Source organism: Dipodascopsis tothii, assembly GCF_038497935.1.
Source record: "Dipodascopsis tothii strain CBS 759.85 unplaced genomic scaffold V1510scaffold_14, whole genome shotgun sequence".
NCBI lineage: Eukaryota > Fungi > Ascomycota > Lipomycetes > Lipomycetales > Lipomycetaceae > Neoaidaea > Neoaidaea tothii.
In genome coordinates this window covers 315,074-336,286 of record NW_027117998.1, presented here as the reverse complement: position 1 = coordinate 336,286, position 21,213 = coordinate 315,074, and the positions used below count along the sequence as shown (strand labels likewise).

Here is a 21,213-nt window from a genome sequence, read left to right as displayed (position 1 = left end):
GAAGGCGCAGAAGCATCACTACCAGAGGCGCAGCAGTGCACGAGCCTCCGGCGGCGACTCCGTCGAGGGTGGTGCCCTGCGGGCAGGCTGCGGCTATATGAACGAGCCGCACGCTGTGCGGCGCGCAAGCACAGCGTCTCGTCTGCAGGGCAGCCACGCGCCGGCCCTGGCACCGCCTTATCACACCATCGGCCACCTACCTTCCAACGTGAGCCTTGCTAGCTCAATCGGTAGAGCGTGAGACTCTTATGCAAGATATCTCAAGGTTGGGGGTTCGAGCCCCCCGTGAGGCTTTTTTTTTTCTCGGATTGGGAGCCTCCGCCGAGATTTAGTCGGCACAAATCAGGCTGACCAACCTCCAACTGTCACCCAAAGTGACTTCACAGTTCAAAAATGCTGTCGTCGATATATTAATGCTGCCGCCGGAACGATCGGGCTAGACAGATTCTCCCACCCCCCCGTCAATTGCAGGCCTTTTTGCTGACGCCCGCCACCGGGCGCTGAGACCAAGAAAGAATTCATGAGATAGATCGCAACAAGGGACCAATGGAACCGATGGCAGACAGGCCCATCGACAGCTTCTACAGCGCCGCCGGACCGGCCGCGGGCGGCCGGGAGGACGGCGAGGCAGCCAAGGGCGCCCGGGTGCCGTACAAGAGCTTCCGCAAGAAGTACCGCAAGATGATGGTGCGGTTCGACAAGGTCATGAAGGAGTCGGACGAGCTCTTTCGGCGCGACCAGCTCGCGCGGCGCGCGATCCGCCGGCTGGCGGAGGAAAACAGCCGGCTGCTGGACATGCTCTACGACGTCACGGCGTCCGGCCACCTGGATCCGTCGCTCGCCGTGGCGTACCTGGCCCCGGACGACGAGGGCGCGCCGCCGACGCCCACCGCCGTCGGCGAACCCCGGCCGCCGCCCGGCCTGACGCTCGTCCAGCGCGACCAGGCCGACTACGAGTCGGCCGTGCACGCCGGCATCGACCGCTTCCAGTACCGCCGGGGCGCCACCCCGCCGTACCTGCGCGAGGACGAGCAGGACTTTTTTCTGGACTTTGACGCCGAGGACGCGGCCACCGGCGCGCTGCCCGCGGTCGACGACCGCCGCGACCAGCCGCCCGAGCGCAACCCCATGGGCGTGCTGGCCTGGCTGCGCCGCCACCAGCCGAACGTGTTCCTGCAGGAGCTCGAGGACCAGAAAAAGGCCGTGGCCGTCGACCGGCCGGCGACCAAGAAAAAGAAGCTCAACGGCGCGTCGCCGGCGGCGACGCCGACCGCGCGCAAGCGCAAGAACGCCGCGGACCACGACGACGGCGACAAGCGGCTGAAGAAGTAGCCGTGTAGAGTACTGTAAAATATAACGACAACACTTGGATAATAACGTACACTAGCTACCGCCGTCGGTGGGCATCATGAACCCCGCCTTGAACCACTCGAAGCCGTCGTCCCAGCCGTCGAGGAGCGAGAAGTCCTCGTCGGCGGCGTCGGCGGCGTCGGCGCCGGCGCCAGCCTTGTCTTCGAACGAGGCGTAGCTGAGGTTCGAGTAGAAAACGGGGAATTTCTGGGGGCCGGCGGCCGGCGGGGGGACAAAGTCGGGCGTCGCCAGCTGGGCCGGCGCGGCCGGCACGGCGGCCGCGCTGTCTGCGCTGTCTGGCTCTGCCGCTGCCGCCGTCGCCGCCGCCGCCGCCGTCGGCGCCCGCGCCTGCAAGTACAGCTCGTGCGCGCGCTCGTGCACCTGCTCCAGCATGGCCAGCCCCGACGGCTTCTCGCCGTCGCCCACCGTCATCCGGAAGCAGTCCAGCGCCAGCGACAGCAGCTCAAAGCTCTGCGTCGCCTGCGCCACGTTCCCCATGTCGCGCAGCAGGTCAAACAGCAGGATCGAGCTCGCGCTCTGCAGAAACACCGTGTTGAACCGCATGCCCGCGTACAGCCGGTTGTCCGAGTACGCGCGCACCAGCAGCTGCAGCATGTGGCAGCCGGCCTCCACCGCGCGTCGGCAGGCCTCGGCCAGGATGCTCCGCGGCTCGTACGGCTCGTTCTGGTCCGCGGCCTGCTTGCGCTTGAGGTAGTCGATCAGCAGGTACGGCCGGTAGATGAGAATCCGGAACAGGTAGAAGTCTGGGTCAGCGCAGCCAGCGCGGCACTTACGGCAGCCGAGCGCGAACGCGGTCGGCTCGACCTTGGTCTCCGAGCCGGGCCGGACCAGCTCGTGGAACGCCAGCGCCCGCGGCAGCGCGCGCAGAAAGTCCTGCGACTCGGTCTCGATGTGCGACGCGTCCACCCAGACCGCCCGCAGCTGCTTGCGCTCGATGCCGTAGATCAGCGAGGCCGCGCGGTGGCCGATCATCGACAGCTGGGCGATGCTGCGCATAAAGTCGTCCGCCGGCAGCGGCGTGTCGATCTCGCGCGGCGTGAAGCCCGACGGCCGGCCCGTGAAGACGCACAGCAGCATCTCGAAGCCGAAGAGCGACCACAGCGTGCGCTGGCGGTCGACGGTCTGCGGCGTGGGCTCGCACGACAGCGACAGGAACTCGCGGTGGAGGCCGCCGGCGTAGGCGAGCCGCACGGCCTGGCCGCACAGCAGGTACGCCGCGTTCAGGTTGTTGCGCATGGCCTGGTAGTGCGCGATCAGCAGCAGCGCCTTGACGCGCTGCAGCGAGATCTCCGCGTCGCTGGCGGCCAGGATCTGCTGCGCGCGCGCGTACAGCGAGTCGCCCCAGCTGTCGTCCGCGCCCATGATGGCGCCCGTGGCGAGCACGACCACGGCCGTGGCGACCTCGCTGGTCTCGATCGCGGCCGCGCGGGGGTCGTACAGCCGGCGGAGGACGGCCTCGGCCCACGGCCGCGTGCACACGGGCAGGATGTGGCCGATCGTGGCGAAGTAGTTGTCCAGGAACTCGTCCAGCAGGGCCGGCGCCATGAACGACGGCGGCGGCACGTGCGCCTGGCGCCCGTGGAACCCGAGCAGCCGCTCCGGCGCCTCGGTGTAGAACAGCTCGCGGAAGCTCTGCGGCATGGCGCGCGGCGAGTCCATCTCGCGCTGGATGTGGTGGATGTGGTGGATGAACGAGAACGTCGACGACGGGCCGTAGTAGATGTAGTTCTCGGTCCCGGGGTTGGTCGCGCGGACGCCGCCGAGGAGGACCGACTGCAGCGGCGCCTCGGCCGCGGGCGCGGCGTCGGCGCCGGCGCCGGCGGGCGACGTGGGCTCGGGCGTGGCCGCGAACGCGGGGCTGTCGTTGCCGCGCTCGTCGCGGTAGAAGCAGAGCGCGCCGCGGATGCTGCACTGGCCGCAGCTGGGCGTGGCGCCATCGCACTTGACCTTGCGGCGCCGGCAGATCTGGCACGCTTTGCGCGTCCGCAGCCGGGGGTACTCGGGGATTGGCGACACTGGCGGTCAGCGCACGGGCGGGGGAGGGGCCGCCGGCGGGGCGGAGGACGTACCTGGCCGCTTGAGCGTTCCCATCGTGTGCTGCGTTGCGACGGCGGGCCGGATGCCGTGGGCGTGGGACGGCCGATCCGGCCGCGATCTTACTCAGCAGGCCCGTGCGCTTACATCATCAATCCCTACTGCTGACTAAGGCCGGCGCCTACGCTCTCCCAAGCGAAAAATTTCTGCAAATCCGGCGACAACATGACCGCCACGGCAGAGCGCGCGGCTGCGGCCCAGGCGCCCACAGAGCGCAAGGAGCGCAAGGACAAGAAGGACAAGAAGGCCAAGAAGGCCAAGGCGAGCGCGGCAGGCGGCGCCGCGGCGGATCAAGCCGCGGCCGCCGAGCCCGCCGAGCCCGCCGAGCCCGCCGGCGCCAGCCCGCCGGCCCGCGCCAGCGCCTCGCCCGCCGCCGAGGCCGCCCGCAAGCGCGGCCACGACTTTGACGAGATCGAGATCGACCTCAGCCAGCCCGAGCCCGCGTCCAAGAAGCAGAAGCGGCTGGAGAAGAAAAACAAGGCCAAGCCGGTGGTGCAGGCGTCCGTCGCCGCCGCGCTCGAGGACGGCAAGCGCTCGCCGCACGGGATCTGGATCGGCAACCTGACGTTCGACACCAAGCGCACGGACCTGCGCGAGTTCTTCGTCAAGCGCACGGCCGACGCGGCCGTCAAGATCAACGACGCCGACATCTGCCGGGTCAACATGCCGCAGACCGGCAAGCAGAACCGCGGGTTCGCGTACGTGGACTTCACGACCGAGGCCGCCATGGCCGCGGCCATCGCGCTCTCGGAGACGCCGTTCAACGGCCGGCGCGTGCTCATCAAGAGCGCGCAGAACTTCGAGGGCCGCGCCGAGAAGCCCACGCAGGGCCCCGGCTCGGACAAGAACCCGGCGACGCGGATCCTGTTCGTGGGCAACCTGCCGTTCGAGACCACGCAGGACAACCTGCAGACGCGGTTCACGGTGCCGGTGAAGCTCAAGAAGGGCGACGACGACGCGCCGTCGATGGCCAAGATCGAGCCGGCGCTGGTGCGCATGGCCACGTTCCAGGACACGGGCAAGTGCAAGGGCTTCGCGTTCATCGACTACAAGACCAAGGAGGACGCCGAGTTCGCGCTGAAGCGGATCGGCACGAGCATCAAGATGCTCGGCCGCAAGGACATCAAGGTCGAGTTCGGCCAGGACCGGTCGAACCGGCACAAGAAGCCGCGGGACGAGAACGAGCGGCCGGAGCGGCCGGAGCGGCCGGCGCGGGGCGCGGCCGACGCCGCGGCCGCCGCGGCCGCCGCGCCCGGCAAGAAGTCCAAGGCCGACCGCGCCGCGCGCAAGAACATGCCGTCCGGGCTCGCCCTCGCCAACGCGCAGCGCGCCACGGCGGCCATCGTGCCCTCCACCGGCAAGAAGATCACGTTCGACGACTAGTCGGGTCTAGCACACTGTATTGCTGGGGTTGTACATACAAAAACCGACAAAAGACACGGGCCGGCAGGTGAACTTTTATTGCATATTTACTGTCTCACGCGGCCATCTTGCCCATGTTGTAGAGCTTCTCGGCAAACTGCGGGTACTTCTCCTGCAGCTTGAGCTGGGTGCGCACGGCCTCGGCGTAGCACAGCGCCTGGATGAGCTCCTGCTCTGTCCGGGCCATGTCGATCTGCTTGTCGAAGTAGTACACGGCCTCCTTGACGCGGCCCTGCTGGAGCTGGAGCTGGGCCAGGGTGGCCACGGCGATGTCGCACTGCGGGTCGAGCTCGAGCGCGCGCTGCGTCAGCTTCTCGGCCTCCTCGACGTCCTTCTTGGTCTGGAACAGGACCTGGGCCTTGTTGATGAGCGGCAGCACGTTGTGGCCGGACGTCTTGGCGAGCTCGATGTCGATCGCCGTGTTGAACTTCTCGAGCGCGTCGTCAAACTTCTGCTGGTCGAGCAGGAGCTCGCCGTAGTAGTTGAACACGTCCGACGACGTGGGGAACGCCTTGACGCAGCGGCGGAACGTGGCCATCGACGTCGCGACCTGGCCGAGCTTGTACTGGGCCACGGCCAGCTGGATGTGCGACGACGCGAACTCCTGGTCGAGCTTGATCGACTTCTGGTAGTCCTCGGCGGCCTTGGCGAAGTCCGACAGGATGAACCGGACCTGGCCGCGGTGGTAGTACACGTCGGGCGAGTCCGCGTCGAGCTTGAGCGCCTCGTCAAAGTCGTTCGTGGCCGCGACCGGGTTGCCGAGCTCCATGTGCAGCGACGCGCGCTTGACGTACGCCTGCACGCTGGGCTTGAGCTCGAGCGACGCCAGCAGGTCCGTCATCGCGCCCTCGTTGTCCGCGACCAGGAACCGGAACGTGGCCCGCATCTCGTACGCCAGCGCCAGGTCGTCCGCCTTGAGCTCGACGGCCTTGTCGAACGCGGCCAGCGCCACGTTGTAGCCCTCCATGTCGTGCGCCTCGAGCGCCTCGAGGCCCTGCTTGAGGTAGAAGTTGCCCGTGCCCTCCGCGGCCGCCGCCAGCTCCGGCGCGATCGCGCGCTTGCGGAACGAGTCCAGGTACGCCGTCACGAACGTCACCGACGGCAGCTTGCGCTCCCGCGTCTGCACCAGGTCCTTGGCCGACCGCTCGGCCGACTTCTTGAGCACCCGCTCCACCGCCGTGCTCAATTGGCTGTTCGAGAACTCGCTCAGGATGCACGCCGCCGTGAAGTCCAGCACCGACTCCGAGAAGTCCTCGAGCTTCTCGTACGCGTTCGCCCGCCGCGTCAGCGCCTTCAGGTACTCGGGCTCCAGCGCGAGCGCCGACGTCGTGTCCTCCACCACCTTCTCCCAGTTGCCGACCGCGTTGTAGCACGCCGCCCGGTTCGAGAAGTACACCGCGTTCGGCTTGCACTCAATCGCCTTCGTGTACAGGTCGATCGCCGCCTCGTACGACTTGCTGTTGAACGCGTCGTTGCCCGCCGACTTGAACTGCGCCGAGTACTCCTCGCGCTGCTTGTCCGTCAGCGTCGCCAGCGTGTCGAGGTCGACCTCCGGCACGCCCGCCTTGGCCGGCGCCGCCTCCTGCTTCTCCTCCGCGGCCTTCTTCTCCTTGGCCGCCTCGCGGTCCCGCTCCTTCTTGAGCTTGCGCTTCTCCGTCTTGGTCAGCTTGCGCTTGCCCGCCGGGGGCGACGCGGGCTTGTCCTGGTACTTGACGTAGTAGATGCCCGCGCCCGTCACGATCACGATCGCCGCGGCCGACGCAGAGTACACCAGCGTCTTTTTGTCGGCCACGAACGACGAGAACCGCTGCCAGAGCGACGACGGCGGCGTCACGGCTGAGATTTGAGGAGTGGGTGCCATTTCTGCTCGTCAGCGCTGCTCGGCTGCGCCGGCGCGGCCCGGCCTGGCTGCGATCCGCGCGCGGCCGCCGCGGACGAGCCGCCGGCGGCTGCCGGCACCGGCGCCGCGCCCATTCCGCCCGCGACGGCCGCTGCGGCTCATTGCCGGCCGCCCACGGCCTGGCGGGGTACGCCGCTGATCGCTGCCGTGGCCGGTAGGCCACGCCCGCCATCCGTACGCGGCCGGCGCGTCGCCGGCTGTGGCCGCCCGGCCGTCCGCTCGTATCCTGGACTCACCTGATTATGCTCTCTCAGTGCGTGATGCCTGTGTCGAGCAAATTTTCTACTTTTTTTGCCGATATTTTGTAGAAATTTGAAGAACAAACTAATCAAAAAATCTTGTGGACCGGTTTTCCTCACGCGCGCAGCAACGTTTACGGCGGCGACGGCTGGCCGCCGGCTGGCCGGGCAGCCTGGCTGACATTTCGCCGGACCTGGCGGCATCCGGACGGTCTGGTGGACGCCGAATTGCTAGCCAGGTTGCCGCGGATCGATGGAGTTCTACACCGGACGAGCGGCAACTACGTAGGGACGCGGGCAGTGCGGAGATGGACGCAGGCGCGGAGACGCTGAGGGCGGCGGGATGGGAAGCCGGCGCCAAGCTGAGGTCGCAAAGACAGGCTCGACGGCAGTGTGCCCCAGGAAAGCCGCGCGGCCGCAGTGCCTGCGCGCTCTGACTGTGCTGGGTCCACGTCCGCCTTGAGTCCGGCCCAGGTCCGCGCCGGGTCCGGATCCGGTCCAGGTCGGGTCCAAGCCGGGTCCAAGACAGGTCCGAGTCGGGTCCAGGTCGGGTCCAAGTCTGGTCCGAGTCCGGTCTGACCGCGGCTGCCGCCAAACGACCGGCAAGTCTCGCCGAGCGCTCGTACATACAAATAATGCATTTGCTAGATACAAGTCTGCTTAACGCTGCTTGCGCTCCTCCTTGACCTTGGCCAGGTACTCCTTGCGGTGGTCGATCTTGGGGGTCACGTACCTGGGATTAGACGGGCCGCAATGATCACTTACAGGTGCCTGTTGTTAGAACGAACGCTGCAACGACTTACCAGTACGCGGAGCCAGTGGCGAGACCGAGGACTGCCTGTCAGTACACCACACTCGGAGTCCGGGGCCGGGGCCCCCACGGCGCAACGAAGCCGAACGCTGGTGTTGACCGCCGTGCGATCGAACCCGGGCCCGCCGACTGCGACTTCTACCTACCGACGGCTGCCTGTCAGTGCTGCTGCGGGCAAACGAACTTACCAGTCGACACGTCGACGATCGCCCGGCGCTTGAACATTCCAGTGATAGGAGCAATAGCCATTTTGACGGATTGATTGAGTCTATGGATGGATAGATGAAAAGTCGGTCGGTGAAGAAAATTGCGAAAAGACGCCGGCGGCGGGCCGCGCGATGGCCGAATGTGTTGGGGGTGACACCCGCGGCCACCGTTCCGCCTGGCGTGACCCTTGTGGCGCCGCCTCTCGTCCAATCGCGCGGCGCGCTTAGCAGAACGCAGCGCCGCACGATGTGCGGCGCGTTGCACGCGTGCGATTGGCGCCAGCCCCCTGCAGCCGTGCCTGCCGTCGCGTTCGCACCTCGGGGCGGGAGGCCGGCTCGCCGCGGCGGAGCTTTGCGCGGCCAGCGGCGAGCCTTGAGTCTCCCACGCCCTGGAGCGGCGCGCCGTGGGCTGAGTGAGCCGCACAACATGCGGCTCGACAGGCCGTGCGGCTCAGCGGGCTATGCGGCTCAGCAGGCGGCTCGGACCCTGCCACGGCGCGCGGCGTCACAGCACGGCACGTGACGTCACGTGCGCGTGACAAACACGCCCGTGTCCCGGCTACGTTCTTCCCCAGACTGATCTACACACCAGGTACTGCGCGCGCTGGGCAGGCTGACAATAGTGCACCATGAACGTGTCCAAGCTGAAGGTGACAGAGCTGAAGGATGAGCTCAAAAAAGTGGGGCTGTCCACGGCCGGCCTGAAGAAAGATCTGGCCGAGCGTCTGCAGGCGCATTTGGACCAGGCCGGCCAAGATGGCGCCGCTGCGCCGGCAGAGACGGCGGCGCCGGCGCCGTCGTCCGTGCCGGCCGCGGACGCACCGGCGGCCGCGCCGATCTCGACGCCTGCGGTCGCGCCGGTCGCGCCCGTGATGCCGGCGCCGGCGCCGGCCGACGCGTCGGGCGCGTCAAACGCGCACAAGATGGACCTGGGCGCGCTGATCGACGACTCGCCGAGTAAACGCAAGCTGGAGGCGCCGGCAGAGCCGGCGGAGGCCAAGCGACCGAAGACGGACGCGCCGACGGCGCCGGCTAAGGCGCCGAGCCCGGCCAAAGCTCCGAGCCCGGTCAAGGTTCCAAGCCCACCGGCGCAAGTGAAAGCGCCGAGTCCTGTCAAGGCGCCGAGCCCGGTCAAAGCGCCGAGCCCGGTCAAAGCGCCGAGCCCGATCAAAGCGCCGAGTCCGACCAAAGCTCCGAGCCCGATCAAGGCGCCGAGCCCGATCAAGGCGCCCAGTCCGAAGGCGCCCAGCCCGACGGCCGGCAGCCCCAGGCAGCCGTCGCCCGGCCGCCCGGCCGCAGACGCGTTCGATCCGGCCGTGCCGACGACTGCGCTCTACGTTCGCGGGTTCTCCCGACCGCTGAGTCTGTTTTCGCTCAAAGCGCACCTGGCCAAGCTTGCCGGCTGCGAGCTGGCCTCGTTCTGGACGGACGCGATCCGCACGCACATCTTTGTCGTCCTGCCCACGGCCGCCGCCGCCGCCGCCGTCCGCGACGGCGTGCAAGGCAAGCCGTTTCCCGAGCAGGAAAAGGGCCGCAAGCCCCTGGACGCGTTCTTCGTCCCGGCCGACAAAGTGCCCGTCTGGACCGCGTTCCAGGAGTCCGAGGCCGGCCAGAACAAGCGCTGGGAGGTCGTCTTCGACGACGGCAAGGTCGAGCTCGTCGAGGCCGGGCGGCCGCGCGAGCCCGAGTCCAAGCCGAAGCCGTCGATCTCGTCGGACCTGTTCCGGACCAAGCCAGGCGAGCTCGAGATCAAGCACGCCGCGCAGCGCAAGACGGTCGAGCTCGACCGGCTGTACTCCAAGACCTCGGCCGTGCCCGCGCTGTACTACACCGAGGTCGCCGACGACGTCGCGCGCGCCCGTCTGGGGCATTAGGCCAATGTATATTAACTATCAATCACACGGCGCCGGCCGCCTTGAGCTTGGCGACCAGGGCCGCCACGTCCGGCACGCGCGCGCCGCCCTGGCGCGCGGCGGGCTCGGCCAGCGACACGGTCTCGAGCCGCGGCGCGATGTCGACGCCGAGCTCAGCCGGGCTCGTCTTCTCGATCTTCTTCTTCTTGGCCTTCATGATGTCCTGCAGCCGCGCGTACCGCGGCGTGTTCAGCCGCAGGTCGGTGGTCACCACGAGCGGCAGCGCCGCGGCCAGCGTCTCCTCGCCGCCGTCGACCTCGCGCGTGACGAGCACGCGGCTGCCGTCGACCTCGACCTTGCTCGCGTTCGTGGCCTGCGACCAGCCCAGCAGGCCCGCCAGCATCTGGCCGACCTGGTTCGAGTCGTCATCGACGGCCTGCTTGCCCAGCACGACCACGTCCGCGCCCTCCTTGTCCACAAACGCCTTGAGCAGCTTGGCCACCGCCAGCGGCTCCAGCGCCAGGCTGGTCGCGTCCGCCGTGTCGGTCTCAATGTGCACCGCGCGGTCCGCGCCCATCGCCAACGAATTGCGCAGAACGTCCGCGGCCTTGCCGTTGCCGGCCGACACTGTCGTCACTGTCTTGGCGACGCCCTTCTCGCGCAGCCGGACGGCCTCCTCGACCGCGATCTCGCAGAACGGGTTGAGCGAGAACTTGACGCCCGCCGTCTCGATCGCGGCCGCGCCGCCCTTGACCCGCGGCTTGAGCGCAAAGTCGATCACCCGCTTGATCGGCACCACCACTCTCAACGACATCTTGCTGGATTCTGGATTGCTGGCTCCGCGCGGGGTTCGTTATATGCCTTTCTTTGGCGGCCGGGCCGCGGGCTCGTTGTTGGCGCACGAGTTAGCGCAGGTGCGGAGACGCGCGGGGTTTGTGGCGGAGCCGTCGCACCGCGCCACACTTGTGGCGCACGTGACTCGGCCGAGACCGCTCGCGCCAGTAGCCGGCCGAAAAAAATTTCGCCGGCGAGCACGGCCATTGAGCGCCCCGAACGCAACCGATCCGGCCGACCGCAACCGAATGAACCCGTCCGACGCCGAGATCGTGGCCGCTGTGGCGGCCGTGCGCGCGGCCGAGCCTGGCCTTGGAATCGCCAAGGTGCTCGCCCAGATCAAGGCCGACCACGCCGGCTGGTCGCTGTCGCTGAACCGGCTCAAGGCCGTGGCCAAGGCTGCCACCGGCGCGGCCGTGCCGCAGGACGTGGCGGCGACGCTGTACGTCGAGCAGACGCGGTCGGCGCCCGTGCCGTCGCTGCAGCTGCCGCCCAGCGTGCGCGTCGTGGACACGGCCGCGCGCGGCGGCAAGGGCCTGGAGGCGGCCGCGGCCGCGGCCGCCGGCGCCGAGCTCTGGGCCGAGCCCGCGCTCGTGCTGGTGCCGCCGCTGGCGCTGCTGACGCTGATCCCGTCCGGCCAGGCGTGCTCGCACTGCGCCAAGCCGCTTCAGATCAGCACCCCGCTCGTCGCCAGCTGCACGTACTGTGCCGCCCGCTGGTGCTCGAGCCGCTGCCGCACGCGCAACGCGGCCTTCCACAAGAAGACGCGCCACTCGGGCGCCGGCGAGGAGTGGACCATGATCGAGCGGTTCGCGGTCGACAACCAGTGGCAGGGCGTCTACGGCTACGCGTACGTGCTGGCTGCGTCGCGGTTCGACGACCCGGGCAACCAGCGCTACCGCGGCCCGGGCGCGTGCGCCAGCGTGGCCGAGGGCGTGGCCGGCCTGGCCCGCGTGGGCCAGGACGTGCGCCAGCGGGCGGACCCGCAGGCGGCGTCCAACATCTTTGCAGAGGAGCAGGCCGAGATGCTGTGGCAGGAGGGCCACGGCGTGGTCGCCAAGTTCTTTGCCAAGCTCGGCGCGCCGCCGACGTACGAAGAGTTCCTCGAGGGCCTCGGCATGATCAACATCAACAACCTCGACGGCAGCATCTACCTGCTGCAGTCGCACCTGAACCACTCGTGCGAGCCGAACGTGGACGTCAAGTTTGTGACGCGGACGGCGGGCGTGCGCGTTGTGGCGCTGCAGGCGCTGCGGCCGGGCGACGAGCTGACGACGACGTACGTCGACCTGCGACAGGACGTGGCGGCCCGGCGCCGCCAGCTGCACCAGGGATGGGGCTTCTGGTGCACGTGCGCGCGGTGCGTGCGCGAGGCGTGAGCGCCGCACGGTGTGCGGCTCGCTGTACATAGCATACACATACACAAGAACGAACGCGGCATGAGAACACTCGCGGCAGCAACGTCAAGCCTCGCGTAGTGCACAGTCTACCGCGTCGCGCGGGCGCCCACGCGCGCGGCGTCGGTCCCGGCCTGTGCACGTTCGCTGGCAGGCGCACGCCAGACGGCTCAACGGGGTCGACCATGCGTCCAGCACGAAGAGCCGAGCGGGCTGTCAGACACCCTCGCCGGCAGCCCGTCGGATCGTCTAAAAGCCGAGCTCCGGTCATGCAACGCTCTGGAATCTTCTGGACGCGTGCATGGCTTGTGTAACCCGGTGCATCGCGGTAACCCGTGGAGGAAAGTTGCCGTTTAAGGCCGTTTCGTCTGTGCAACGTCGCACCAGAGTAGCACCACCCTGACTCACACCCGATGACATCACACGAATCACGCGAATCACGCCCACAGCCGGCTGCTGCCAACAGCGCAGCCATCGGCTCGGTGCAGCGGCGCTCGGGCCTCACACTAGCCCGGGTCGGCAAGCGCGTGCGTAAGCGTAAGCGATGATATCAGCAGATTCGTTGTTCAGTACTGGATTACATGGGTCATAATCAAGATCGCATATGTCTAGCATACAGGCGCCCGTAGGCGCAACAGGGCCACAAGGCCAAGGCAAGCCAGCGACCTACCGGTCGCTGGCGCTTCCGTCAGGCAGGTCCCGCGGAAGTGGGCGCTCTCGTCCGGCCGGCAGGCCGGCCGTTCGGGCCGACTATTCGACCTCGTCGTCCGGGCTGCGGCGCGGCGAGCTGCCGCCCGCGCTCGAGGGCGAGCTGGGCTCGTCGTCCGAGTCGGACACGCCGTCGCCGGACGACGCAGACGCGGCCGAAGCCACGCTGCGGCGCTTGAGCGCCGAGAAGCGGCCGCCCGGCGGCGTCGGCGTGCGGTCCACGCGCTCGACGCGCTCCGGCCGCGTGCCGGTCTCGGAGCTCTCGATGAGCTCGGCGTTGCGGATCCAGCGGCGGCGGCGCGTGTAGCGGCCAAAGGCGTCGTCGCTGCTGGGCTTCTTCCAGGTGTTGTCGTAGTACACCCAGCCGTCCTCGGCGCCGGAGGACGTGTCCACGCGCCAGACCGGGTCCACCCACTTCCAGGCCATGCCGGTGCCCTCGGCGTCGGGCAGCGTGAAGTCCTCGGTCGAGGCGCACTCGTTGAGGAACTCGTCGGTCCACGCGGTGCGCTCGTACGCGAGCAGGTTGGCGGTCCAGCCGATGCCGAGCCACTTGCGCTGGTTCTCGTACACGACGTACGTGAACCGGACGGACTCGCCGTCGGCCGCGCGGCGGAGCGTGGTGCCGTCCGTGTGGAACGCCGTGCCCGGCGTCTGGTCGCCCTTGCCCGGCGCCGGCGTCTCGGTCGGCCGCGACGGGTGCGCCGGCGGCCCGCGCCCGCCGCGCGAAAAGTCCAGGCCGGTCAGGTAGAACGACAGCAGGCGCACGGTGCGCGACCGCCACAGCATCGTCCGCGTCACGCGCGCCGGCAGCGAGTGGTACGTCAGCACAAACAGCCCCGCCAGCAGCAGCAGGCCGCGCGCGCCGACCAGGAACCGCGCCAGCACGAAGTACACCGGCGACAGGAACATCGTCGTGAACAGCAGCCGGGTCAGGTCGTGGTGCGTCAGCGACAGGTTCGTCAGCGGCGCAAAAAACATGTCGGCCCGCGTCGTCAGCGTCGTCAGCGCCGCAATGATCGCGTCCAGCGTCGGGTGCTCCTCCTGCTCGCGCGCTGCCCGGTCCTTGTAGTACACGTACGCCGCCAGGCCCCCCACGGCCAGCAGGTGGCCCATGTACTCGACCAGGGCCTCCCAGTGGACCACGACGGCGGCCCAGCCCACGACGAGCAAAAAGCTCGCCCACGGGTCGCCCGACGTCCACGTCAGCAGCCCGAACACCTTGTCGGCCGCCCAGATGTACGGGTACGCCAGGCTCAGCGCGCGCGTGATCGTCGGCGGCGTCGACGACAGCAGCGGCGACGTCTGGTTGATGTGCGACGACTCGGGCGCCACGAACGTCGCGTACGTCGGCTGCGCGGTCACCGATGCCGTCGGCTGCGACACGCCCGGCCCGTACGCCACCGCCGGGTTCGCTGCCCCGGCCGCCCCCGATGTCTGCGAGTTGCTCGAAGCCGGAGTAGTCATTTGTGTTATCCAAGGCGTTTCAAAAGCGGCCATTCATCGCGGCAAGTGGCGGGTGCTCGATATACTGTCGTCCAGGCGGTGCCTTGCTCAGAAAGACCGTCACAGGTCCCAGGTGCGCTCCGGCGGCCGTCACAGGTGCCCGTTGCAAAAAAGGCGTGCGGGTGAGTGGTCGTGATGTCTCCGCTTGAATTTTCGCGCTGGGCTAGGTCGTCGGACCACGGCGGCCGGGTTGCCCGGCGGGCGTGATCGCCACACAACGCCGCGATCGCCGCCACGCCGCGGCGGTCACGCCCGACGGCGGCGCGTGGGCACGGCGGCCGCAGGCGGCGGCGGCGCGTGGCCGGACAACGGGCGGCAACAATGAGCGCAGCGTGTAAAAGTATATTGCAGACACGAGCTATTCTAACCAGTTTCTAAGAACAAAGACAGACAAAGAGCGCGCGGTCGCGCCGTGTACGGGATGCAGCAGGGCCGGGACGGCCAGGGAGCTAGGCCTGCTCGTAGGCCAAGAAGACCAGGTCGTAGGCGTCCAGGTCGTAGACGATGCGGTCGATCCGGCGGTAGCCGGGGATCTCGAGCGCGCGCGGGCCGCCGAGCGTCTTGACCGAGCCACGCAGGCCCTTGGAGAGCGACGAGCGCACGAACGAGTCCTTCTTGCCCTTGGTCTCGAACATGGTGACCGAGAAGTTGCGCGGCTCGAAGATGTTGACGACGTAGTTGACCACGTCGAGCGACGTCATGCCGGCGACGGCGGACGGGATGTTGGACTCGAACGACGCGTACGAGCAGAACGGCTCGGGCGTGACGTGCACGGTGAAGTAGTTCTTCGTGCTCTTGTGGACGCCGTTGGCCGAGTATCCGCACGGCGAGAACGAGAAGCCGTCGACGCGCGTTTCCGGGTAGAGCGCGCCGAGGCCGCAGTCCTTGGTCACGACTGCGCCCAGCGCGTGGCCGGGGTCCGTGCCCTCGGCCTTGTCGCCGTCCTTGTCGGCGTCGGCCATGGCCGCGTCGCCGTCGCCGGCCGTGTAGAACTGCGCGGCCTTGGCCTCGGACAGGCCCGTCATGAGCACCTCGAGCGTCTCGTCCTCGAACGTGGCCTGCGTTTCGGCCTCGGTCTCGGACTCGGACTCGTCCGGCGACAGGTACGCGTAGCTGTCCTCGTTCGGCGACGTCGAGTACAGGTACCAGTGGTGCTCGCTGTTCATGCGGCCGACCATGTACGCCGAGCCGTTGGAGAAGTGGCTGTCCAGGCACTTGACCTCGTCCGTCCACGACCGGTGCGGCGGCGGCTGCTTGTCCGGGAACATGAAGTTCTTGCGCGAGTAGAACACCCGCCACGGCTCGCGGTCCGCGGGGAACCCGGCCTGGCCCTTGGCAATCTCAAGCAGCCGCGGCAGGCCCTGCAGCAGCGTCGTGGTGCCGCAAGTCTTGAGGATGATCTTGTGCGGGAACACAAACATGCTCGACTCGCTCAGCAGGTACGCGTCCATGTCCGGCGTGTCAATCACGGACAGCACCTTGCAGTGCACCAGATCGAGCATCTCCTCCCACTGTGGCCGCGACACGCTCTTCAGTCCGTTCACCGGCATCGTCGGCGGCAGGTGGAACCGGTCCGGCGCGAACCAGACCTCGAGAAGCTTCTCGGGCCCCTCGAACGCATTCGTCGAGTCCAGGTTCATCGACGTCTCATGGTTGATGCTGTACACAGTCGTGTCCTCGGGCACGCTGACCACCATCTTGTTCTTGCTTGCTGTGGCACGACCGCTGGGATCGCGCTCGGGATACTATTGGGATGTTGATTTGCACCACTCAGTTGGATGCAGTGTGATGCCGTGATTCGCGGCGTAGCTGGTTTCTGTCCTATTGGCAGGTGTTATCTCGGTCTGTGTCGTCAGCTCGGCTCGCGCACTATATACGGCCGCCTGCGGGCGCCTGGATGTTCTTTCTTGCGATCCGCTCTTTGCGCCAGCCCCCGCCGGACAAAGACCGTCCACACGCGCAGCGCGCGCGGCGCACAGCCGGACCATGCCCCGGCGTGGCCGCTGCCGACGGCCACGCGACGCGTGCCCGCACGAGTGTTCTCGCCGCCACCGCTCTCTTGCACTTACTTCGCCGGTCGTCCAAAGCGTAGCAAACGCTCCTTGTCCATACAGACGATATGAATAAGTCGCTGGCGGATTGTGCGGGATCCAACAGGTCGTGCTCCTGCTTGTATCTGCTCAATCCAAGGTATTCCGGCGATCGCGGTGCTTCTCCGACAGTGGTGGTGCTGCTCGGGCGAGAAAAATTTGACCGAAAAAGTCGGCAAGCCGCGAGGACAAAAACTTTTATGGCCGGGTAAGGCTTGGATCGTGCGTCGACGCCGCGCATTAGCGCCGGGTAACGCGCTAAGCGGCGCTCGAGCAAAGCCTCGCGTGGCTCCGGGTAATCCGGCACGCGCCACAGCGCTCGCTCCAGCCATTGGCCGTCGCTTGATGGCCCGGCGCGCTGGTCCCAGGCGTCAGCCGCCGTGCATCCCCCTGGGTCAGCCGCCGTGCCGATCGCCGCGTTGCAGTGTGCGAACCATCATCGTGGGTGTCTCAGCCCGGTCCACTGGACCACAGGCTAGCGCGGCGCCTTCGGCGTCTCCAGCCTATGCGCGCTGACGCGCTATGCGGCCGACGTACGCGCATGTTAAGCACACGATCGGCGACTGCTGCGCCTGATCGACTGCCGGCGTCTGTGGCTGCGGCTTTTTAGAAGGCCGCCCGCCGCTAACGCCGGGCGCCGGTGGCTTGCCTGGCTTGCCAGACGAAGTGGCTTGCCCTTCAGCCGTGGCGATGCGCAGCCGCAGACGCGCAGCCGACGCACCGGGCCGGCAACGACCCGATGGCCGGCACGCGACCGCCTCCCGCCCGCCCGGAGCCAGTTGCGCAGCTGCGCGGACTCAGCCACCGCTCTGCGGAGGGGGGACATGCCCACGCCTCGCCAGCTGCCTAGGGCACTTGCTGCGTCCCATTCTGGCTGTATATTCCAGAAGTCCCGCAGCGGCGGCTAGCCGGAGCCGAGCTGTGCGCGCCCAGCCGAGGCGCGTGCGGTGCGCCCAGGAACAAACCTCAGCCGGGTAATCTGACCGGGTAACCAACAGTAGCCGCCGCACGCCGTGCGGCGTCTGGCGTCTTCTCCCCGACGTCTCCCCAGCGCTTTCCGTCTTCCGCCATGGAGCAGCCCCCGGCGACCACGACTACGATCGACGCCGCCAAGGAGCAGCGCCAGCTCGAAACGCTTCAGCGCGGCGAGGACAGACTGCGCACGATCATCGAATCCTTGCTCGAGCTTGCGATCACGGTTCACGACTATGAGGGCGTCGCTGAGTCCCGCGACACCGTTGTCGAGCGAGTGTACGATCGTCTGTGATCAGCGCTGACCCCAGGAACTCTCTCACGGCCCAGCTGGCTGCGCTCCAGAAGCCCGAACCGCAGGACGAGGAGGTGCTGGTGCCGCGCGAAATCATCCAGTACATAGAGGACGGCCGCAACCCCAACGTCTACACGCGTGAGTTTGTCGAGCTCCTGCTCAAGCAGAACCAGTTTGTCAACGGCAAACTCAAGGTCATGCGCGACTTCCGCGACGTGCTCGCCGACCAGATCAAAGAACACTATCCGGAGCTGACGGCCGACGTGGACACGGTTATTGCCAATACCGGTCCGTCGTTTCCGTCAACAGCTTAGATAACCAATGCAATTGTCTACAGACTATGAAACGGCGAAGGGTTTAGACGCTCGGTGGCGCGACCCAGCCGAACCTGGTAGCCACGCACGCGCGGCCCTGGGCTTTCGACGTTGAGACTCGCGTCCGTCGCGTACGAGACCTCGAATAGGGCCAGACGCGCGGCAAAGTCTCCGGCGGCGATCGCCTCGCGTACGTCCGCCAGCAGCTGGCCGGCCACATGCAGGTTGTGGATCTGTAGCAGCGTCCATGCCACCATCTCCTTGACTGCGAGCAGGTGCGTGATGTACGCGCGGTGATGGTTCTTGCAGGCAAAGCACTGGCAGCCCTCGACCAGAGGTTTTGTGTCGTACTGGAACAGCTCGCGGTCCCAGAGATTGATCGCCAGCGGCGCGGGCTCAGCCGGCACGGCCGTCTCGGTCGTCGGCAGCGTGAATGTGAACGCCAGACCGCGGTCCGTAGTTTTGAGTACGAAATCGCCGCCGATAAGATCGAAACCGGCGGCGATAGTGTTCAAGGCCTGATGAGGGCCCTCAAGATCAGACATGCTGAACCGCAAAACGTCCGCTAGAGCCTCAGGCAAGTGATCCCAATGAACCCCGCTCGCCGTCGACTCCTCCTCCTCCGCCGAGAGCTTGATCGGGCTCTCGGGAATGTGTCTCGACTCGAGATCCCACAGCGTCAGTCCGGCCAGCCGGCCCGCCGCAGCGTAGGCCACGAGCTCGTCCACATATGTCTTCTGCATGGCCCATGCCAGACCCGGAATGATGGGCGCAAACACACTGGCCAGCGCCGAGCGGTCTGTACTTGCTGCTGACCACCGTGAGTTACGCAGCAGCATCTTCTTGATGCGGTTGCCTCCAATCCGCGGCTTGCGGCCTGGAACCATGGGCATGTCCACGGGCGACAGCATGACGACGCCGTCGTCGCGCGTCGTGCGCTCGACAAACGCCAGGTAATCGTCGACGTCGACGGGCCGGAACCCGGCCGAGGTCTGGATCGAGACCGCCTTGTCGCCGTTCGGCTGCGGCGACGGAATCGGATTCGCTCGCCTCGGCGACACAAAGATCGGCAGCTGTTCGCCCGGCGCAGCCTGCGGCGGCAGAACCGAGATGTACTCGCGCAACGAGTGGCCGCCGGGACGACCGGCCTCGATCGCCAGGGGGGCAGCCATAGCAGTCTTGTCCATGTCTAGATATCAGCCCGGTCATCCACTCTGTGACTTACAGTCTTCGATGCCAACGTGCAAGCCGGCAATACTCGGCACATTGCGACTGACGTTGTCCGGTGTCAGGTGTGGGATCGTGCCCCGCGACGTCGGCACGATCATCTCCGGCGTGTGTATCGGGCGGATCGGACAGGCAGCAGGGGGCCGAAAAACGCCCGCGCGCACGCCATGCGCGCGCGACAGGATGCGAAACGGCGACACGGTCATGGCCTCGGTCTGGGCTTCGACGGTCATGGGTGCTGGCGCGGTCAGGGGCGCGGGGTAGAATGCGTTCGTCGTCAGACGATGGCGACGGCCGTCAAAAATTTGACCCGGAAAGTGCACGCGCACGCACCAGCCACATGGCCGTGCACTGGCTAAGCCTCGCAAACCACACGCGACGGAACCGACAAGGGCACCCGAGACGCTGAAACAGCACCCCCGCAACGGCGATCGCCACCGATCGGACGACAACTGTGACAGGGGTTATGAGGCAGGCTCGTCAATCTACACTCAGGCGCACAGGCGCAACTCAATTCCAAGGAAATTACTTTTGCAAAACTAATTTGCGACAACCCAGGGGTTGCGTTTACTCGTAGATCCACTTGAAGACGGTGGGGGTGTACGAGACAACCTCGTCCTTCTTGAACCAGAGGCTGATCTCCTTCTTGGCGTTCTCAACCGAGTCCGAGCCGTGGCAGACGTTGCGGCCGACGTCAATGGCGTAGTCGCCACGGATGGTTCCGGGGCCGGCAGCCAGGGGGTTGGTGGCGCCGAGCAGGACACGGCCAGTCTTGACGACGTCCTTGCCCTCCCAGACCATAGCGCAGATCGGGCCCGAGAGCATGTAGTTCAGGAGACCGGGGAAGAAGGGCTTGGCAACCAGGTCGGCGTAGTGGGTCTTCAGGAGCTCCTCAGAGGCCTGGGTGAGCTTGATGCCGACCAGCTTGTAGCCCTTCTGCTCGAAGCGCGAGATGATCGGCGAGATCAGGCCACGCTGGACACCGTCGGGCTGTGTTGTCAGCAATTGTCACTCCGCCAGCCGCGTCAGCGCCGTGCGCCGCGACCCCGACTGCCTGCCGCTGTCTAGCAGGCGGGCGGCGACCGCTACGCCTCGGCTTGGCCGCTTGCGCCGTCACCACGGCGTCGCCAATTGCGCGCTATCACACCGCAGTCACGACGCACGCGCCTCCCTGCAGGACCGCTCGTGCTCGCTACCCACCTTGATGGCAATGAAGGTCTGCTCGGAGGACATTTTGATGGATGGTCTTTGTTTGGTAGATGGGCCAAAAAAAATTTGCGTGGGAGAATTTTTTCTAGAAATAGGGTGGCTAGATGGAAAATCCTAGAAGGCCGCGTTGTGTGCGGCCATCCGCAGCCTGTTCAGCACCCACGCCTACGCGGCCGGTTAGGGCGAGCGCCATTTGCCGAGTTTACCCAGCAGCTCGGAGAGTGCGGCTCATCTGGGAACAGGCTACCCGTCGCCGTGAGCAAGGTTTGGACAAATATGGAGGGGGGCCTAAGCGGGCTAGCGCTGACAGATGTACGTCACGTGATTAATCATCTTGGCTGAGTCCAGCTGGCGGCGCGTCTTAATGGGAGTCCCTTGACGCGCCAGGCTATATGGGGGAAGTGGGTTACGGTATCTGCACATAGCACCGGCCATTAAGGCACCAATATCAGTCTTTCCGGTAAGGCGCCGTCGCCGGCGGCAGACCATAGCCAAGTAAACGCCCTCGTTTGTTTTTCACCACGTAAATTTCGTTTCTCACCAGGCTCCAGACAGCGCGACAATACACCGGCTGGACGGTGGACAGAGACCAGAGACCGCAGACGGCTGCAGTGAGCGCTCAGCGATCTGGAAAGAGTGCAAACCGGCGGTGCGAACACGCCCAGAGAGGTGAGTGGCGGGCGACGGGCGGGTCGGCGCCGTTGCGGAGACCGCGGCGGGGTCGGCGGCGACGCCGGCGACGTCGCCGGCCGCCGCACGCGCCGGCAA

General features: G+C 67.0%; 13 protein-coding genes and 1 non-coding gene across 14 annotated transcripts; 6 read left to right on the top strand and 8 right to left on the bottom strand.

Moving 5' to 3' along the window:
• The first annotated feature begins 137 nt into the window (after positions 1 to 137).
• On the top strand, positions 138 to 1,633 carry V1510DRAFT_126866 (IEC3 subunit of the Ino80 complex, chromatin re-modelling-domain-containing protein). The gene has a single exon (XM_066930290.1). It carries the CDS (start codon positions 547 to 549, stop codon positions 1,330 to 1,332), a length of 786 nt encoding a protein of 261 aa, XP_066789131.1. The 5' UTR covers positions 138 to 546; the 3' UTR covers positions 1,333 to 1,633.
• V1510DRAFT_t131 lies at positions 213 to 293 on the top strand. The gene has a single exon. It is a non-coding gene; the product is annotated as a tRNA-Lys (tRNA).
• On the bottom strand, positions 1,082 to 3,462 carry V1510DRAFT_430213 (uncharacterized protein; the record flags this gene model as incomplete). Its single annotated transcript, XM_066935351.1, has 3 exons — positions 1,082 to 2,114; positions 2,145 to 3,386; positions 3,441 to 3,462. 3 exons carry the CDS (start codon positions 3,460 to 3,462, stop codon positions 1,384 to 1,386), a joined length of 1,995 nt encoding a protein of 664 aa, XP_066789130.1. The 3' UTR covers positions 1,082 to 1,383.
• A 387-nt stretch (positions 3,463 to 3,849) lies between these two features.
• On the top strand, positions 3,850 to 4,848 carry V1510DRAFT_344936 (uncharacterized protein; the record flags this gene model as incomplete). Its single annotated transcript, XM_066930809.1, has 1 exon — positions 3,850 to 4,848. A coding segment is annotated over one exon (999 nt), but the record flags the coding sequence as incomplete, so codon positions are not given.
• V1510DRAFT_416890 (uncharacterized protein) lies at positions 4,605 to 7,111 on the bottom strand. The gene is made up of 2 exons (XM_066933851.1): positions 7,024 to 7,111; positions 4,605 to 6,750 (listed from the first exon to the last, which is right to left on the bottom strand). Exon 2 carries the CDS (start codon positions 6,746 to 6,748, stop codon positions 4,943 to 4,945), a length of 1,806 nt encoding a protein of 601 aa, XP_066789128.1. The 5' UTR covers positions 6,749 to 6,750; positions 7,024 to 7,111; the 3' UTR covers positions 4,605 to 4,942.
• Positions 7,112 to 7,649: 538 nt separating this feature from the next.
• On the bottom strand, positions 7,650 to 8,122 carry V1510DRAFT_416888 (uncharacterized protein). Its single transcript, XM_066933850.1, has 5 exons — positions 8,026 to 8,122; positions 7,984 to 7,989; positions 7,830 to 7,860; positions 7,792 to 7,797; positions 7,650 to 7,759 (listed from the first exon to the last, which is right to left on the bottom strand). Exons 1-5 carry the CDS (start codon positions 8,084 to 8,086, stop codon positions 7,687 to 7,689), a joined length of 177 nt encoding a protein of 58 aa, XP_066789127.1. The 5' UTR covers positions 8,087 to 8,122; the 3' UTR covers positions 7,650 to 7,686.
• A 513-nt stretch (positions 8,123 to 8,635) lies between these two features.
• V1510DRAFT_126719 (uncharacterized protein) lies at positions 8,636 to 9,928 on the top strand. Its single transcript, XM_066930289.1, has one exon. The coding sequence runs from the start codon at positions 8,673 to 8,675 to the stop codon at positions 9,915 to 9,917; it is 1,245 nt and encodes a 414-aa protein (XP_066789126.1). The 5' UTR covers positions 8,636 to 8,672; the 3' UTR covers positions 9,918 to 9,928.
• On the bottom strand, positions 9,907 to 10,890 carry V1510DRAFT_416885 (uncharacterized protein). Its single transcript, XM_066933849.1, has one exon. The coding sequence runs from the start codon at positions 10,708 to 10,710 to the stop codon at positions 9,940 to 9,942; it is 771 nt and encodes a 256-aa protein (XP_066789125.1). The 5' UTR covers positions 10,711 to 10,890; the 3' UTR covers positions 9,907 to 9,939.
• An 88-nt stretch (positions 10,891 to 10,978) lies between these two features.
• V1510DRAFT_365049 (uncharacterized protein) lies at positions 10,979 to 12,109 on the top strand (the record flags this gene model as incomplete). The annotated part of the gene is made up of 1 exon (XM_066931217.1): positions 10,979 to 12,109. One exon carries the CDS (start codon positions 10,979 to 10,981, stop codon positions 12,107 to 12,109), a length of 1,131 nt encoding a protein of 376 aa, XP_066789124.1.
• Positions 12,110 to 12,594: 485 nt separating this feature from the next.
• V1510DRAFT_416882 (integral peroxisomal membrane peroxin-domain-containing protein) lies at positions 12,595 to 14,591 on the bottom strand. Its single transcript, XM_066933848.1, has one exon. It carries the CDS (start codon positions 14,330 to 14,332, stop codon positions 12,878 to 12,880), a length of 1,455 nt encoding a protein of 484 aa, XP_066789123.1. The 5' UTR covers positions 14,333 to 14,591; the 3' UTR covers positions 12,595 to 12,877.
• A 75-nt stretch (positions 14,592 to 14,666) lies between these two features.
• Positions 14,667 to 16,278, bottom strand: V1510DRAFT_416881 (S-adenosylmethionine decarboxylase). Its single transcript, XM_066933847.1, has one exon. The coding sequence runs from the start codon at positions 16,033 to 16,035 to the stop codon at positions 14,788 to 14,790; it is 1,248 nt and encodes a 415-aa protein (XP_066789122.1). The 5' UTR covers positions 16,036 to 16,278; the 3' UTR covers positions 14,667 to 14,787.
• Positions 16,279 to 17,127: 849 nt separating this feature from the next.
• V1510DRAFT_430204 (transcription factor subunit Med10 of mediator complex-domain-containing protein) lies at positions 17,128 to 18,074 on the top strand. Its single transcript, XM_066935350.1, has 2 exons — positions 17,128 to 17,679; positions 17,712 to 18,074. Exons 1-2 carry the CDS (start codon positions 17,498 to 17,500, stop codon positions 18,007 to 18,009), a joined length of 480 nt encoding a protein of 159 aa, XP_066789121.1. The 5' UTR covers positions 17,128 to 17,497; the 3' UTR covers positions 18,010 to 18,074.
• V1510DRAFT_416876 (tRNA-guanine(15) transglycosylase-like protein) lies at positions 18,006 to 19,547 on the bottom strand. Its single transcript, XM_066933846.1, has 2 exons — positions 19,235 to 19,547; positions 18,006 to 19,198 (listed from the first exon to the last, which is right to left on the bottom strand). Exons 1-2 carry the CDS (start codon positions 19,467 to 19,469, stop codon positions 18,027 to 18,029), a joined length of 1,407 nt encoding a protein of 468 aa, XP_066789120.1. The 5' UTR covers positions 19,470 to 19,547; the 3' UTR covers positions 18,006 to 18,026.
• A 140-nt stretch (positions 19,548 to 19,687) lies between these two features.
• V1510DRAFT_416874 (nucleoside diphosphate kinase) lies at positions 19,688 to 20,557 on the bottom strand. The gene is made up of 2 exons (XM_066933845.1): positions 20,437 to 20,557; positions 19,688 to 20,226 (listed from the first exon to the last, which is right to left on the bottom strand). Exons 1-2 carry the CDS (start codon positions 20,467 to 20,469, stop codon positions 19,804 to 19,806), a joined length of 456 nt encoding a protein of 151 aa, XP_066789119.1. The 5' UTR covers positions 20,470 to 20,557; the 3' UTR covers positions 19,688 to 19,803.
• Between the last annotated feature and the right edge of the window lie 656 nt (positions 20,558 to 21,213).